Source organism: Macaca fascicularis, chromosome 2, assembly GCF_037993035.2.
Source record: "Macaca fascicularis isolate 582-1 chromosome 2, T2T-MFA8v1.1".
Classification (NCBI taxonomy): domain Eukaryota; kingdom Metazoa; phylum Chordata; class Mammalia; order Primates; family Cercopithecidae; genus Macaca; species Macaca fascicularis.
The window spans coordinates 5,174,117-5,192,837 of NC_088376.1; the positions used below are offsets into that span (position 1 = coordinate 5,174,117).

Below are 18,721 nucleotides of genomic sequence, written 5' to 3' on the forward strand. Positions count from 1 at the left end.
TCCTATTCTGAACTACAGACCTCTTAGAAATAAAGACTATGTTTATGCTTGTATCCCCAATACCTAGGGTTGTCTCTGCCACATGGTAGGCACACAAAAAAAAGTCTGTTGTATGATGAGTGGGTGCAGGCATGATTTAAATGAGGGAAGTCATCCTGCCTCACAAAACAACATGCTTGTTTTCTGTAGGAGAAAGTATCCCAGTCACCAAAACTCCGTTACCCAAGATGGATAGCTCTGTGCCCTGGAAAACACAGAGTGAAGCGGATTACAAACGGCACGTCCTCTTCTGTGGAACAGAGGTTATCCAGGCCAAGGCAGCTTGCTCTGGGACCGTGAGAGCAGTGGTACTGCAGACCGGTTAGCATCACCTCCTTTTTCTTATTTTTAATGATATATTTTTGCTCAGTTTGTCTAGTGCCTTAAATTTATTAGGTGAAGAGAAGCTGTTTTTTCTTTATAATCATAGTTTTTTTAATTTTTAATTTTTGTGGGTATATAGCAGCTGTATATATACTTATGGGATACCTGGGCTGTTTTGACAGAGGCCTGCAATGTGAAATAAGCACATCACGGAGAATGGGGCATCTCTTCCCTCAAGCATTTGTCGTTTGAGTTACAAACAATCCAATTACACTTGTTAAGTTATTTAAAAATATACAACTAAGTTATTATTGACTATAGTCACCCTTTGTACTATCAAATAGCAGGCCTTACTCATTTTTTCCATTTTTTTTTGTACCCATAGATAAGGAGAAGTCTTACCTATAGGTACAAAACACACCAAATATATATAAATCCATATGTTTTAAATACCAATTGAACTATGGCATATGCCTGTTAGTAAAAATGATAGTACTGATAACACTAATTATTGTTTATGTGCTTTGCAGTATATAAACTCTTTCCACCATATCAAACAAGCAGAGCAGAGATGCTTACTGCTTCTACTATGCCTGTGAATAGGCTGAGGCCACACAATTCAATGAACGTTTTAAAATACCATGGCCAGCAGTTGACGAAGCTGCACCTAGAACCCAGGTCTTCTAATCCTGAATCCCAAGTTCTTTCTAGGGTGGGCTAGAAACTGCAAATGTAACATTGCAAAGTATTAGAAAAGTGAGTCCATCAGTATTTACTGGACCACTTAATTTTAATTCAAGTGACATGCGTGTGCATGCACACGTTTGAGTCATTTTCTTAAAATAAAATTCTATTTGGCAAAGCTGTGCTGTGCACCCAGTACGGGGCTTTCCTATCTCCGGGATGCATTGAAATTGGAAATAGAGGAAAGGAAGGCCAGAGAGAGTACCGGGCTCTGAGATAGAGATTTCCGTTCTAGCATTTATGGATTTTTCTAGCTATCTTTCAATTGCCTTTGAGCTTAAACACTGTTCAAATATCAGTAGAGAGAAACAAAAGCGGTGTTGAGGTTTGGAAGAGCACTAACAGGAGACCACTACTGTTGGTCTCCTGAGAGTGTGCGGTGTGCGTTTGTTGTTCCAGGATTCAACACTGCAAAGGGAGACCTTGTGAGATCCATTCTCTACCCCAAGCCAATGAATTTTAAGTTGTACAGGGATGCCATCAGGTTCCTCCTGTGCCTTGTAGGAACAGCCACTGTTGGGATGATCTATACTCTGTGTGTCTATGTGCTCAGTGGGGTAAGCTGTCTTTGCTCTTTTATTAAATGTGTACATACTCATCTATATATATTTCATACTGTACATGTTGGCTTTAATCTAGGATGTGGTTTACAAACCTGGGAAACAAAGCCAAGCCCTGAAACCTGTGTGTGGACTTCCAGATCCCAATCAGCAACTGATCACTAAGTCCATAATAACAGACAGACTTCATGGGATAGTCGGATAAAACTATTTATTGATTGGTATATCAATGTATTTCTCTTTTCCTCACACTTTATACTATTTTTCCTTTTCAATCTGAGAATATATTTTCAATAAAGTAGCATTTTTATAGCTATCGAACGAGGGATTTTAAATAAAATCAGACACCCAGTTTTCATGAGGTCATGGCAGACTAGTACGTTATTCTTTGCTGGTAACAATATAAATCACATTTTTTTTTATTGCTATTTGGCGAAAGATAGAGCTATAAACATGGTCATGCCTTTAACCCACTGATATCATTTCTTGAAATTTGACCTAAAGAAGTAAACAAAAAGAAGGAAGGCTGGGCACAGTGGCTCACGCCTGTAATCCCGCACTTCAGGAGGCCAAGGCGGGTGGATCACCTGAGGTCAACATGGTGAAACCCCGTCTCTACTAAAACTACAAAAATTAGCCAGGCGTGGTGGCGGGTGCCTGTAATCCCAGCTACTTGGGAGGCTGAGGCAGAAAAATCGCTTGAACCCGGGGGGTGGAGGTTGCAACGAGCCGAGATCACATCACTGCACTCCAGCCTGGGTGACAAGAGTGAAACTCCATCTCAAAAAAAATAAAAAAGCAAAGAATCATATGCTGTTCGTCAGTGATTTGTCTGTAATAATTAAAGAGTGACTGTCGTCCAGGAACCTCCAGAGGAGGTGATGAGGAAAGCCCTTGACATCATCACAATTGCGGTTCCTCCTGCTCTGCCTGCTGCTCTGACCACAGGCATTATCTATGCCCAGAGGAGGCTGAAGAAGAGCGGCATCTTCTGCATCAGCCCCCAGAGGATCAATGTGTGTGGACAGTTAAACCTGGTCTGCTTTGACAAGGTATGTGTGTTTCATCCTTATTGTTATCATCATTTTTTACCATTGCTGTCATCGTGTGTATCTGCTTTTACCCTCTTGCAAGGCAGGAGACATAGAATGTGGGTGGCTGTCTTCATTTTATCCCTGGTTAGATGCGTGATCTGGCAAAGATACGTCTCTTAAGCTCACAGAGTCCAAGGTTTAGAGAAGAAGTGGGTGCTAAATAGGAGAATCTTTTTGGGTTCTTCCAACTTCAATATCCTATGACAAGCAATTAAAATAGCATCCCTTTTCTCTGCAGTCAAAACCTTCATACAAAGAACAAAATTTAAACCCTTTACTCTCGTCACTGCTGTATGCTTGATGCTAAGAATATTGCCTGGCAGAGAGTTAGTGTGCAATAAAGACTGATTGAATTAATGAATGAATAACAAAGGAAGAGTTTATTAAACTGTTCCTTACTATGAGACTCATATCAAACTTTGGCTGTATTTTCCCATCTGTAGTTTATTGTCTAAAACTACCCTTGATTATTTGCCAGTTATTCCCAACCAGCCTCTTATTCTACCATCTCTTTATTGTATTTGTTTAGTCTGTACACACATATGCTGGGGTGAAGGTGGGAGCTGTGAGAGAATAAGACGGAAATGCCTTTCAGGGCATTGTGAACAGATGAGCATGGGTAGAGGCATGGAGGCAGGAAAGCAAGAGAGTGTGGCTTTGACTAGAGCAGGCTGTTGGTAATGGGAGAGGCTATCTGTGGACCTTCAATGTCTGGCTTAGAAAGTGTTTACATATATTTTAAGCAATGGAGAGTTATTGAAGGCTTTTGTTGCTGTTGTTGACTTCTTTTTTAAATTTACTTTTTAAATGTAAAATACACATAACATAAAATTTATTTTAGTCATTTTTCAGTGTACTGTTCACTGGCATTAAGTACCTTCTCACTGTTCTGCAGTCATCACTACTATTCATTTTGAGGACTTCTTTTATTTTCCCAAACTGAAATTATATTCATTCAGCAGTATACTGAAGGTTTCGATAGTTGAGAATTAATGGGATCAGGGCTGTATTTTATAATTATTGGAATATCAGAAAGATCTACCAAGAACAGAAAGTCAACATAACTCTTACCACCATTTTAATATTATTTTGTGATCAAACTAGCAACGTAAGAAATAACATTCTATTTATGAGATTATATCCTTGGACTTGGAAAAAGAAACAGGAGTGGGAGAGATAAATGTGACCTGAATTTGTATAAAAAATGAGCAATAATTATGAGTAATTATGATTATTATTAGCTTTTACTGTATGCTAGATGTTAAATGAAACACTTTATGTTATCCCATTTAATCTTCACCACAACTCTCTGAGATTATGACCATGTTACGAATAAGAGCTCTTATATTTAGAGGGATTAATTTGCTCTGGTCATACAACTGGTGTTTAAACCTAACCTAAATTCTTAACCATTATATTGCACTGAGAGAAATACCAACACTTTTTTTTTTTTTTTTTTACCAAATAGCAAACCATTTCTTTCGAGTCTTTTCACACACAGTGCCCTGTAGGTAAAAATTCCACTCTATTCCTTATTTTAATGACATATTTTAAACTTCTGCTATGAAACTAGGACTCACCCATTTTATATCGAGGACTTTCCCATCCATTTAGGCTACCATTAGATCCTCAAAACAATCCTCTGAAGTTGTGAGGAAGATACTTTTTTTGTCGTCGTTATGGAGGACACTAAAGTTGGAAAAGATTAAGTTCCAGCTTGTTAGACAACTGGCATAAGCTCATCACGCTTCCAGCGGGCACTCCAGAGACCCCCTCATGGTGCCCCTCCTTGAAGTTTTGATCTTGTTAATATGTTTGTGAAGCATTTTCTCATTACAGAAATACCTTATTTATCTGCACTATGGAGTCTTCACTATGGGGACCCTGGAATTTTTTGTTTTGTTTTGTTTTTAAAGTAGGGAGGTGATTTCGTTGTGTTGTTTGGGCTGGTCTCCAACTCCTGAGTTCAAGTGATTCTCCTGTCTCAGCCTCCCGTAGTGCTGGGATTACAGGCATGAACCACCGCGCCTTGCCTGGATCTTCAGAGTAAATGCAGCATTTGTTTCTGTTTAGACAGGCACCTTAACAAGGGATGGCTTGGACCTCTGGGGAGTCGTGTCCTGTGATAGGAATGGGTGAGTACCTTGGACTAAATGCATTCTAGTGTCTCTTTTCCCAGAATTCCGTGTTTTCTCTTGAAATTACTAATGGAGACATTTGGACTTTTTCTTTGGTGAACAATGATTGCCAAAGTATCTTCTTTTAACTTCTCATCTTTTGCCAAAGTATCTTCTTTTAACTTCTCATCTTGAATTCTTCAAAGCCTCACTAAAGCATACCCATTTTCCCCCATCCCAATGCAGTCCCATGCCAGTCACAAATCCGGGAGATGAAGCTTTGACACTGCATCCAAATCCTTGCTAAAATATAATTTGCTTCCAGCATGACGTTGACGCAGTATAAGTCATTTAGACATTACCAGGACACTGTCCTTTAGGGAGGTAACATTCTTGGTTCAAGCTGAAGCCTCTTGATGTGCTAGGAGGAAGAACACTGCTCTGACTTTTGTACCCTGAACTTCAGGAAGGGAAGAGGAACATTTGTAGAACCATAGCTAGTGTACTCATTTTTCTCGGTATTCCAGTTTTAAGAACTCTACTTTCTGGCTGCTGGAAACTCCTTTTTCTTTTTCTTTCTTTTCTTTCTTTTTTGAGAGGGAGTTTCGCTCTTGTCGCCCGGGCTGGAGTGCAGTGGCATGATCTTGGCTTATTGCAACCTCCGCCTCCTGGGTTCAAGTAATTCTCCTGCCTCAGTCTCCTGAGTAGCTGGGATTACAGGTGCCTGCCACCATGCCTGGCTAATTTTTGTATTTTTAGTAGGGACAGGGTTTCCCCATGTTGGCCAGGCTGGTCTCAAACTCCTGACCTCAGATGATTCGCCCACCTCGGCCTCCTGAAGTGTTGGGATTACAGGCGTGAGCCACTGCGCCGGGCTGAAACTCCTTTTTCCTAGCAAGTGAAGACAGTTTTGGCAGTTCTCAGCACGGTGCGTTAAAGATTTGCACAGCCCTCTCCTGTGGCCCTCTTGTGGCCATGTTTGAGTTTGCATCTCTCCCTGCTTTTTCTACTCACTACGAACTCCTGGGGAATCAGAACATGAAATCTCTGATGCACTTGACATTTATGTTTCCTTTGAAAATGAAAATTTTCTCCTGTAACACTTGTAACTTAAATCACAAAGCATTTTGTGCATGAAATGTTCATGGTGGTTCTTTGGCATTATAGAGATGACATGTAATTTATCCATAAAATATGCTAATTACACATAGTTTAATACTTGTGGTATTAAAATACCATTTAGAAACAAGTCTAATTCCTGGATTAAAAAAGTGATCCTTGTGCTTCTAACCACTTTAGTGTACAGAAGAAGCCTCTTAAAGTGTTAAACTCTAAAGTTCTTTTCATTTTTCCTAGAGGGTAGATTTAGATATATACTTCGTCTCATGGTTCATTAGTGTTTTTCTGTTTCAGCTTCTACAAAATATGTGTACATTTCTTCAAATATGTGTGCATCTTAAGAGCAGTCTTGTTCTTGTTTAGATTTGCATCTCTAGTGCTGTAGCTCTGTACCAGGCACAGATAGTAGGTGCACAGTAATTGCTCATCTCAAATGAACTCAATATGTTCTGTCTTTTGAATGTTCCACTTACTGAATTGACACCATATTATTCATAAAACTTTGGAAACTTTCTGTTTCTAAAAGTGACTTGTTACATTGAAGTAATAACAATTGATATGTTATTGATAACATATCAGGGAGGGTAAATGATCCCTCCCTCCCTTCCTTCCTTCCTTCCTTCTTTCCTGCCTGCCTGCCTGCCTGCAGATCAAAGTTGAAGTCCAATGATTAAAACAACAAATTAAAATAAAAAATGGCAAATTTAATTAATAAAATGAAACAAAACAGAATTAATTCTAGGTAAGAAGTGAGCACCTGACTTAGAGGCTATTAAATGCCTTCTCGTTAAACGTGAGCTCATCTCTGATATTTCTTCTTTTCCAAAAAGCCCTGATTGTTGTGCCAGATACTTTAAGAACTATTAAAGGCTATCAGGCATTGATAACCAGAAATACTCAGATAAAAATGCACCGACAGGATTGATAGAGAGCTTTATGTATTTGCTGTGCTAACCAGAGTCTGGCCCAATCCTCTGGAATGCAGAATTATATACTCAGAATTACAGACTAGTGACAGTGTACGTCTCATAGTAAAAATAAGATTTTTTTTTTTCTGATCTGTATTTTGCTTTTCAGTGTGAGTTTAAGTTTCTGTGTTAACTATACTGCTGGTGGTCTCTTCCTTTTAGATATTTACTAAAATACCATCGGGTATGCGGTAAACCCACCAAGATGAGTTGCTCTCTTAACACATAATAATGAATATAACTAACAGGGTCAATACAAAGCCAGGACATTTTTGAACTCTTAGTGTGACAAAAGGAAACTTGAATGCAAAAGCCAGGAAGCCATGTGGCTGAATTGTGAGTTAACATTGCGATATGTTTGCTTTCAAAGCAAAGGGCTAGAGCAATTTAAGGTTATCTTTAAATAAATGCAGGGTCCATATTATCAGAAGTAATTGTCTGTCTTGAAATGTGGTCTCCAGGATCAGACAATGACAAATAGGAACTTTTCCAAAAAAGAAGAATAAGGAAAGTGAGAGGGAGGCCTGATAAAACTGTTACTAGAGGAACTACTAGAGGTTCCTGTGCAACACCAGAGGGAGGGAGGTGAAGGGGAACGGCAGAGTTGATCCGTAAGTTTGAAAGAAGTTGGCATGTGGAGGAGCGGGAGCAAGTGGACTGTCACTGGCTCCCAGGAGCAGATTTTGCCCCCACGTAGGATGAAGCTTCCACCATTCAGACGTCCTCCAAACGGCATAAGCTGCTTTGAGAACCAACATCTGTGCTGCACATTTGAGAAGGGGCTGTGACTAACCAAGTTGCAGGCGACATTCTTCTTGTGATGCCAGAGCTGAACTTAATGGCCCCCACTCTGAATCAGTGAAGGCACCCTGCCTGTACCATTTGAGTTGTATTTTAATAGCTTTTTAGATGAGACTGTGTTCTCATCTAAAAGGAAATGGTGGGGATAATGGTTGGGATAGGGACACAAGAGGCCAGGGTGGAAGAGGGGGATGCAATGTTCTTTGGAAAAATGTTTTTAGCCAGGCACGGTGGCTCACACCTGTAATCCCAGCACTTTGGGAGGCCGAGGCGGGTGTGTTACCTGAGGTCGGGAGTTCAAGACCAGCCTGGCCAACATGGTGAAACCCCATCTTTTCTGAAAATACAAAAAATTAGCTTGGCATGTTGGTGGCTGTCTGTAATTCCAGCTACTCAGGAGGCTGAGGCAGGAGAATCGCTTGAACCTGGGAAGCAGAGGTTGCAGTGAATCGAGATCACGCTACTGCCCTCCTCCAGCCTGGGTGACGGAGTGATAGAGTGAGACCCTGTATCCGGAAAAAAAAAAAAAAAAATCGAACAAAATAAAACCTCAGAGACCTTTCTCATACTCAGTGAACTTACTAGGCTGAATGAAGCAATTAATGTGGGAGGATTGGAGAGTGGCTATTAATGCAACAAAGCATATTAAATTATGTTTTATAAAGATGTTTGTTCACCTCCAAGATGCTCTGTTTTGGCATGAGGAGATAGAATGGAAACCCATTTCTTTTTCTCCTTAAGCTTTCAGGAAGTTCACAGCTTTGCCTCAGGCCAGGCTTTGCCATGGGGCCCACTGTGTGCGGCGATGGCCAGCTGCCACTCTCTGATCCTTCTTGATGGGACCATCCAGGGAGACCCTCTGGACCTCAAAATGTTTGAAGCCACCACCTGGGTAAGCCTCTGCTCTTCAGAGAACCTGAGAAGCTTCTTCAATGCCAGAGCAACATAGGCAATATCAGAGCTATGTAATTCGTATAAAAGGTGAGGTGTCCAATGTGGAGTACATTTGGTAGTGAAGGGCAAACTCATCTAAGCCTGGTTTCTTCATCTGTGCAATGAAGCTAATAATAGCATCTACATAATGAGACTATTGTGAGGATTAAATGAGTTGATGCATTAAAAAAATCCTTGGTGCTGTGCCTGGCAAATATTAAAGGTTCAATCATATTAATAGAATTGTCATTATTATGTAATTATTTCTCATCTCTCTGTACTGTTCTCTGAGCATTGTCTGGTTTCAAAGATTTTCCAGAATATGGGAATCAGAAAACATTGCTTTCTCCAGCGCTCAGGATAACTCATAGACTCATGGTGACTATAAGTCTTACTTCTATTAATTTAGTATTGATTTTATTTTCAAGACTAGAAACAACAAAAAGGAAAACCACTAAAGAGCTTTTGTTGAGACTCTAAACTAGATTTAAGAGCCAGCGTGTAGTTCAGGACTCTGGCTTTTCTGATTCTAGTTTTGGCTCTGCTCTAACTGGCTGCTGAATCCCGTTAAGCTGTCTCTCATGTTGGGGCCTTGGCTCTCATGACCATAAAATGAATTAGACCAGTGGTGTTCGCATAGCACAAAACAAGACAAACAATCTGGAATCTTTTTGTAAAAGGAAACATTCTCCAGAAACACTGTAAAGACTGAATAGCTGGAGTCACTCCAGATGAAATAAAAGGTGGGGTCTAAAGATGAGGATTAAGGGACATGCATCCCCGACTACTTAGCCATAATCCCTTCCTTTCTCCCTGCGCTACATGTGGCGCTCGCCTCTGGTGGCACACTGGGAGCACCACTGAAAGAGACCATCTTCAGGGTCCCTTCCAAATCTCCTGGAGCATTATTTCATAGCAATCTGATGTAACTTTGCCAAGCCTCCATCTTTTCTGGGTTACCGATTCCGTATCTTTAAATAGGGATTGCAGTTTCCTCTCTGGGACCTTGTCAGCCACTCCATGAGATGATTACAAAGCACTGCGTTGTCTTTGGGCAAAAGGCCCCTTTGACTATAATTTAGGGTCGTTATTATAGCAATTACTGATTATTAACCATGTATATCACAGTCTCTGCCCTGCCCTACCCCAGCCCTGAGGACCATCCATCCAAATTATTCAGACATGCAAGGGCAGGAAGAGCCGTGAAGTGCAGGAAAAGAACAACAGAAGGTGCTTGCTTCACACAAAAGAAGTCTGGCCTTTCATGTTCATGACTTTCAAGCTAGGCTCTTTAGAAATGGAGAACAAGCCTTTACACAGAGCATTCCAACAGAGAAAACAAGACAAATTGCATGAATAATTCAAAAGTGTCTGCCCTTCAAGTTGTGCAGCATTTTCAATGCATTATTATTATTTTTGTGTGTGTGTGGCAGAATAAATCTGGTTCACCTCTGAGGGAAGAGACACGGAAAACACATTGAGGTGGTCTGAGGGTTTTCTCAAGGGGAGGGTTCAAACATAGTATCAGTGGGCAAACAGTAAATGTATCTCTGCAATGAAATATCCTATTTGTGAAACAGGAAATGGCTTTTTCTGGGGACGATTTCAGCATCAAGGGAGTGCCGGCACATGCCACGGTGGTTAAGCCCTGCAGAACAGCCAGCCAGGTAAGCCCTGCTTGCTCTTCACCCCACAACACCCAAACTCAAAGAGAAACTCTCTTCGGGCCCCCAGGTTTTGACAGGTCACAGATGTGTCTTTGAATTTCAGATGTGAAAATGGGTGAGACCTTCCCCCTTATTTATTAAAATAAAGACTACGGAAGGAGTGGTTAATTCCCAGTAGCCAGAAGCTATATCAGCAGGTTCCTCTCCTTTCCCCATCCCTCAACCAGGTCCCAGTGGAAGGAATCGCAATCCTGCATCAGTTCCCATTCTCATCAGCTCTGCAAAGAATGACAGTCATTGTCCAAGAGATGGGAGGTGACCGACTGGCATTCATGAAAGGTGCACCAGAGAGGGTGGCCAGCTTTTGCCAACCTGAGACAGGTCTGTAACTTGACTTGGATTACACCTGGCAAATCTGTATCTCCAGATAAATATGTTCCCACAGCGTTTGATCTATTAATCCAATTGCCTACGGGTCATCACCAATTGGGTGGCTCACTGGCATTCCAAATGCAATACGAAAGCCAAGCTTGTCTTTCTCATTTCCTGTATTCCCCAGTTTCCTATTTGGTGCATGATACCACCATCCCCCACCCCCACCCCATTTAGGTATCATCCCTGATTTCTTACTCCCGCTTAGTGCCTCTGTCTTGTCAGTTGCTAATCCATGGTCCTTCACTGCATCTGCTCATGCCTTCATCATTCTTGATCACTTCAATAGTTGGTGGATTGACCGTCTGCCTCCAGTCTCCCCAACTCTGATTTGCCCTCTGTACTGTGACCAGACTCTTTACCTCATGATTCTTTTAGGTGCTCTCATAGGCTCCAGGATAATCTCAAATTTCTTTAGGATCACATGTAAGGCTTTCAGGTTTGAACTCCCAGTGACCTTTCCAGATGGACCTTACCACTCCTCATCCTGTGCTTTTCCTGAGCTGAACTAATCTTCACAGCTTACTCTCATGCCTCCATGACTAAGCTCATGATTCTCCCTCAGCCCCAGAATGCTGCCTTTACTGAACCACCTCCTCCCAGGCTGGTATATACACCACCAGACGCTTGCCACAGCATGCTGCAATGGCCTGGATGATAGCAACGATCTCATTTGATTGCATTGTTACTCTGCTGGCTGTAACTCAATTAGACAGAAATCCTTAGAGCAGAACTTGTGAGTTTTTTTCAATTTCATTCTTTTTTTTAGCCTATATTTTAAGTTCAGTGGTACATGTGCAGGTTTGTTACACAGGTAAACTTGAGTCATGGGGGTTTCTTGTACAGATTAATTCATTGTCCAGGTATTAAGCCTAGTACCCATTAGTTATTTTTCCTGATCCTCTACCTCTTCCCACCCTCCCCCGGAATAGGCCCCAGTATGTGTCGTTCCCCCCTACATGCCCATGTGTTCTCATTATTTAACTCCCACATATAAGTTTGGTTTTCTGTTCCTATGTTAGCTTGCTAAGGATAATGGCCTCCGGCTCCATCCAGGTCCCTGCAAAGGATGTGATCTCGTTCTTTTTTATGGCTGCATAGTATTCCATCATGTATATATACCACATTTTCTATATCCAGTTTACCATTGATGGGCATTTAGGTTGATTCCATGTCTTTGGTATTGTGAATAGTGCTGCAATAAACATATATATGCATGTGCATCTTTATTAATAGAATGATTTACCTGCCTTTGGCTATACCCAGTAATGGGATTGCTGGGCCAAATGGTATCTCTGTCTTTAGGACTTTGGGGTGTCACTGTATTGTCTTCCACAGTGGTTCAACTAATTTACACTCCCACCAACAGTGTATAAGCACTTCTTTCTCTCCACAACCTCACTAGCATCTGCTGTTTTTTGACTTTTTAATAATCACCATTCTGACTGGTGTGAGATGGTATCTCATTGTGGTTTTGATTTGCGTTTCTTTAATGATCAGTGATGTTGAGCTTTTTTCTTTTCACATGATTGTTGGTCTCATGTATGTCTTCTTTTGAAAAGTGTTAATGTCCTTTGTCCACTTTTTAATAAGGATTTTTTGGGGGTTTTTTGTCTTATAAATTTTCTTTAAGTTTCTTATAGATGCTGGATATTAGACCTTTGTTGGATACATAGTTTGCAAAAATTTTCTCCTGTTCTGTAGGTTGTATGTTTACTCTGTTGACAGTTTCTTTTGCTGTGCAGAAGCTCTTTAGTTTAATTCAATCCCATTTGTCAATTTTTGCTTTTGTTGCAATTGTTTTTGGCATCTTTGTCATGAAATCTTTGCCCGTGCCTATATCCAGAATGTCTATCCTAGGCTGTCTTCCAGGCTTTTATGGTTTTAGGTTTTAAAAGTCTTTAATCCAGGTTGAGTTAATTTTTGTATATGGTGTAAGGAAGGGGTCCAGTTTCAATCTTCTGCATATGGCTAGCCAGTTATTCCAGGACCATTTATTGAATAGGGAAGACTTTCCCCATGCTTGTTTTTGTCAGATTTGTCAAACATCTGATAGTTGTAGATGTGAAGTCTTATTTCTGGGTGCAGAGCTTGTGATTTAATCTCTGCACAGCCAATGCCTGGCAGATAGTAGATTTTCAATAAATGTTTGTTGGTTAAACTGAAGAAAAAAGAATTCTACACTTTTTCTATCTTTTTTTCTTTTTTCAAATGCTTCATTCTCATTTTAGCTTCACTACGTCTGAAGAGGTCAACCCTGACAATGTAGTTGTGTTCAGAATTTTCACTGGCTTGTTCACATATCTTTGTAGAGGTGTGCTTTCTTGGGCAAAAGTTGGATGTTTGTAAAGAATTTCCTTGACAGTACTGCCTCAGTAAATACTGCATACTAACCCTGTGTTTCTTTCTAAACAGTACCCACTAGTTTTGTTAGTGAGCTTCAGATTTACACGACACAGGGCTTTCGAGTCATAGCACTGGCCTACAAGAAGCTGGAAAATGACCACCACACCACCGCCTTGACGAGGTAAATGGGGATGATTTTGACAAAGCAGAAAGGTTTGATGGAAAGATGTGCCAGGTTGGAATGGCAAGTGCATTAGACTGGGATGGACTCAGGGGTTCTGGGTGGTGGACAGAGCAATATAGCTTGCTGAATTTGTGTGCATAACATGTCTCTGAACACTGGTAAGTAGAGATATAGTAATCCCTGCCCTGCCTAAATCCCACAGAGAATGTGAACACTCACTGGGGGATTTTATGAGAAATAGTCATATAAGATGTATAATATGATGTGATTTTTACAGCTTTGTGAAAATAGACATAGGAATATAATCAGCATTTCAGAATTTGAAATTGTGGTCATGTCCCCATTTAAAAAAACTATAGTTGGTGGATTGGTTGGGAGTTATGAAACATAACATTTACCTGAAAAAATGTTTGATAGGAAATACACAGCTTAATGAAACAAATAAATACAGCTTAGACGATATAATCCTGGTAACATCTACAAAAAAACAAGGAAAATTTCCATACTAGAGAAAGATTTTAGCCTATAGATTCAATTTTACATTTTAAGGTTAAAATAGAGATGCTTAACAGCTCAAAAACAGCAGTATTTATAAGTTCAATTTTATTTTTTTAAATTCCACTCTTTTCAGGTATCATGTTTATTTCACCTTTCATATCATTTCTAACACTTAATGTCAGCCACCACTGCTTATGCTGTTGTGGAGCTAATCCAGGCTCATTTTTATATTTAGGATTATACATTTGGAAAGTCTAACCTATTTGTTTCAATCTAATCAAAGTCAACACTCTCTTGTAACTATATTTTTTAACTCTTAATATTCTAAAATAAAGTTCACATATATCTGCACATATTCTTTGTAAAAATATATAATGACCTATTATACAGTAAAAATAAAAGCAAAACATATAATGTTTCACAAAGGTGATAGTTTAATAACTATTCAGCTGACTCCACTAACACAAAATGAAGTAATAAGTTGCTTGTACCTGTGTATAGAATAATTGAGGCTGCAGCATCTCCAAATACAGACTGATACAGGTGTGTTATGTATTGCAGACTCAGATACCTCAGTCTCGCTGCCATTGAGATGACTGTGAAGTGGTTATAACAAGTCTGGGTAAAACCGGAAGAAAACAGTACAGTCTCCTCCCAATTTACATAGTACAGGTAGTTCCATTTCTGCAGAATTCAACAAAATATTATAAGTGTGAAAAATACTTTGTGTTTATATGTAACACATATAAACTAGGGGGAAAAGCTAGGGAAATTTTAATAAACAATTTTGTAATTGCTTAATATAACATAGTTAATATTATATGTGCCATAATAGTACAGTATATTATAATAATAGTAAACTATATACAAGGTAAGCCTAAAATGACTTAGGAAAGTACAATAATTTTTCAGTGTCCATGAGTGTCCAGTAAGATATTCAAAAGGCATGTGGGATGCGGGATAATTATTCATTGTGCATTGATCTTTTCAGAGTCTTGCGTAGACGCCAAAAAAAAAAAAAAAAAAAAAAATCCACAATGTCCTCTAGAGGGAGTGCTGTCCCTGCTGAGAATGACTGCTGTGACCCAACCCTCTCACTTTGTGAATGGGTAAAATGAGGCCCAGAGTGGGAAGTGGCTCATTGTGTTCGTTTCCTGGGCTTGTCGAACCGCTCTTCCCGCGGGGCCAGTTTAATGTGACCCCTGAAACTTTGGCTGCAACAACTCTGCATATTTGTTGCAATTTGATCAACTCAGTTCAAGGTCATTCAAGTGAGGGAGCTAAAAGTAAACTTTGAGATTGGATATCACATTTTGAAGGAGAGAAAACTTGGGTCCAGGGAAGGGAAGGGACAGAGCAGAATTGGGAATTGAACTTAGTTTCCTGAGAGGCTGTTGCCAAGGGCTATGGTAAGAGTCTGGCTACCATGCTGCTGCTTCTGATTGTTATGATACGATATTTGCATATTTACAAGTTGCTAACTCATGGTTTTGAAACGCATGCACGTAACAAAGCACTTATTGTGGAGACAGATGAGCAACGGGGAATAGTGAGGGCTGTGGCACACAGCAGAGTACATGTCCCAGTTAAAGGTACTGAAATTCTGACTTTTTAAATTCTTGTATGGTCTAAACACAAATCACAAATTCTCTAATAGAATTTGATCTTAGGTCATCATTTTGCCTCTCCTGTCATAAAGCACATCACTACCATGTACACACATAGCCAAATTAATTTTTTTTTTTTTTTTTTTTTTTTTGAGACAGAGTCTCACTCTATTGCCTAGACTGGAGTGCAGTGGCATGATCTCGGCTCACTGCAACCTCTGCCTCCCGGGTTCAGGTGATTCTCCTGCCCCAGCCTCCTGAGTAGCTGGGATTACAGGTGTCCACTACCATGGCTAGCTAATTTTTGTTTTTTAGTAGAGATGGGGTTTCACCATGTTGGCCAGGCTGGTCTCAAACTCCCAACCTCAAGTAATCCACCTGCTTTGGCCTCCCAAAGTGTTGGGATTACAGGCATGAGCCACCATGCCCAGCCACATAGCTAAATTAATTTAATTATTCTTTGCAAATTCCTGATTAGGATGGAAGATTCTTGCTGTTGTTTTGTGTGTGTGTGTGTGTGAGTGTGTGTGTATGGTTACTCAGGGTACTTCCAGCATTGGTATCATAATCTCTTCAAAGGTTATTGGCCCACTTTATGCAATGTCATTTTTTAAAAATCACATGGATTTTAAGAACATGAAATGTAATCGCAGGGGTGACAATGCTTTGTATATATTACACTTATTCTTTATTATTTTTAGATACTTCAGGAGGAGGCATAATGTCTGTGCAGGAAGCTGGAAGAGATAGAATGCCATTCCAAGTTGCAAAGCTTAAGACCCCTTAAGGAATTACTCCTTTTAATTTTTTTTTTATTCAGATTAAATGCTTATGAAAGGAAAACTCATGTAATGTTAGAACTAGCAGAGACTTTGGAGGTGCAAAGATGAACCTGGTTACCAGGCAAAGAAAGTAATTTAGTCATGCTCGCACCGCAAGGCAGTGGTAGAGGGCTGACATTAGAACTCCAGTCTCCTGATTATTGTGCCTTGAACCATGCAAAGGCCATAAGGCAGAGGAGCTAGAAATACTAGTGCCAAGGCAGGCCATAGGCTATGGCAGATGTTTGACCCCACAGCCATTTTCTTGGCCTAATCTGGCACTTCGTGGTAGGCTCAGGTCATGTCATCTGCAGAAATAACCAAGACCTGGGACCTGAGTACCAGGATCATGAGAAAGATTGGAAGACCTGTTGTGCCAAACCCCCATTGACTTCAGTAGGGAAGGCACCAGGTTCAAGAGGTTGAAGAAGAGACCCAGAGCCAGCAAATGAGACATGGGGTTTTATTAGGGGCTCACCTACATGGGAGAGAGTTCAGTAACAGCGGGCTGGACAGGAGAACCACCTTACATATGGAAACAGTCCAGTGGCAGCAAAGTGGACAACGTGTCTGCCTTCCTATCCTCCAGCGGTGGTGAGCTGTGCGGGAAAACCACCGCTGCCTGCACACATCATGCAGTTCGCATAGCGTTCTCACTTGACTCCTGAATGACCTCCACCTAGCAACCTTCATCCAACTCACATCTCAGGGCCTCAGCTCCCTGTATGGCCTGGCATATGTTCCACTAGATGGGACGGGGGCTCAGAAGTTCCTCAGAGACAAGGAACAAATCTCTGGGTTGGCCATGGCCAGATTTCCTAGCTTGAAACATACATTTAGGTGCATCTGCCATAGAGGGTCATTCTAAGGGTATGTTTAAGTAGTTATTGCTACCACGTGCATTTACCCTGTAAGACCTCAATCAGGCATCAACCAAGTTATCTTTCAAACACCAGATTAAATATCATATTCTACAGGAAGCCTCTCCAATCACTCCACCCAGAAATGATTGTACCCTCCTCTGACTCTATGGGACTCTGATTTGGACATCTGTTATCATACTTTTCCCAGCCTTCCACTCAACTGAGATGAGCCATGTCTAAATTCTACCTCCCAGTTGGATGTAAAATCTGGAGTGAGAGGCTACTATAGTCTCTGCTACTGCAGTCTCTGCATATTCTGTTCCACTTTTCCTCAGTGCTGTTCCTTGAACTCAGCAGAATTTCTGGATGAGGAATCTCCGTAGGTTACCTGGCAAAAAATGGTCCCAACAGGCCTCAGAGCGTTTCACATTTGCTGAGCACTTGCACGTGGGTGTTGGTGAACACCCTGAGTCACGTGGTATTGTTCTCAAGGAGCTGAGACAGTGTGACAAAGCAGAAGGCCAAGAATAAAACATGGGCAAATAAAATGTGAGTTACACTGAAATACAAGTAATATGCCAAGGGAGCAATTATTATTATTATTATTATTATTATTATTATTATTTTGAGACAGGGTTTCGTTCTTATTGCCCAGGCTGAAGTGCAATGGCATGATCTTGGCTCACTGCAACCTCCACTTCCTGGATTCAAGCGATTCTCCTGCCTCAGCCTCCCGAGTAGCTGGGATTACAGGCACCTGGCACCATGCCCGGCTAATTTTGTATTTTTAGTAGAGGCAGGGCTTCTCCATGTTGGTCAGGCTGGTCTCGAACTCCTGACCTCAGGTGATCCACCCGCCTCGGCCTCCCAAAGTGCTGGGATTATAGGCATGAGCCACTGCGCCTAGCCGGGAGCAATGATTTCTATCTGAGGAAGCCTTTGTGGGGGACGTGGCATTAGGCTCCGAGTGTCAGGAGGGTTTCAGTAGCAGATCATGGGGAAATTACAACCTTTTCTAGGAAATAAAGACACATGTCTTACAGCAGTCTAAAGCAAGTGTCTAGAGATGGTTGAGAGAAAACCCATGGCTAGTGGTTCAGCTTGGCTGGAAATGAGGGTGGGTGAGGAATTTAGTGATGGCTGAAGCTGGAAAGATAGTTTGGAACCAGATCATAGAGAGATTTAAATGACAGGTTCAGAAAATGGGAAATGCCATCCTTTCAAGCCTGCTCTGAGGTGAGTCGTTCAGACTGCGTCCACTTCCCGTTTCTCCGTGGAGGCTTTAGCAGTTTCCTGGGAGCACCACTAATGCTAGTTCATGACCGTAGCTGATGTGAGACCCCCTACGGAGACAGGCAAGGAGTCTGAGTGGGTGCCGCTTTCATCTGTGTTTCAGCCAGAGTTAGGCAGTGCTGGTGTCTTGTTCTCTATCTGTGTCTAAGATAAATAAATCATGGAAGAATCTTTGAACTCCTGTTCTCAAATGGATTCCCCTGCACTCAGTTCTGTAGAATACCCCTGAAAATATTTGTGGGGTGGATAGGAGCCTTGAAGACTGCACCTATTTGCAGAAACATTCACACTTGATGCAGAAGATCATTGCT

General features: G+C 41.0%; 1 protein-coding gene across 15 annotated transcripts in view; it reads left to right on the plus strand.

Moving 5' to 3' along the window:
• ATP13A4 (ATPase 13A4) overlaps nucleotides 1-18,721 on the plus strand; it is a 160,147-nt gene that overhangs the window by 89,011 nt on the left and 52,415 nt on the right. For 14 of the 15 annotated variants that reach the window (XR_012430574.1, XR_012430573.1, XR_012430575.1 and 11 more), the window contains 8 exons: nucleotides 190-360; nucleotides 1,507-1,664; nucleotides 2,531-2,719; nucleotides 4,835-4,896; nucleotides 8,508-8,658; nucleotides 10,280-10,366; nucleotides 10,594-10,747; nucleotides 13,214-13,325. Coding sequence is in view for 9 of the 15 variants with exons in the window: in XM_074030767.1 (XP_073886868.1) it covers nucleotides 190-360; nucleotides 1,507-1,664; nucleotides 2,531-2,719; nucleotides 4,835-4,896; nucleotides 8,508-8,658; nucleotides 10,280-10,366; nucleotides 10,594-10,747; nucleotides 13,214-13,325 (1,084 nt within the window). In the remaining 6 variants the exon portion in view is untranslated. Of the gene's footprint in view, nucleotides 1-189; nucleotides 361-1,506; nucleotides 1,665-2,530; nucleotides 2,720-4,834; nucleotides 4,897-8,507; nucleotides 8,659-10,279; nucleotides 10,367-10,593; nucleotides 10,748-13,213; nucleotides 13,326-14,387; nucleotides 14,499-18,721 lie in introns of all 15 variants that reach the window. The other variant, XR_012430578.1, reaches the window with a different exon arrangement.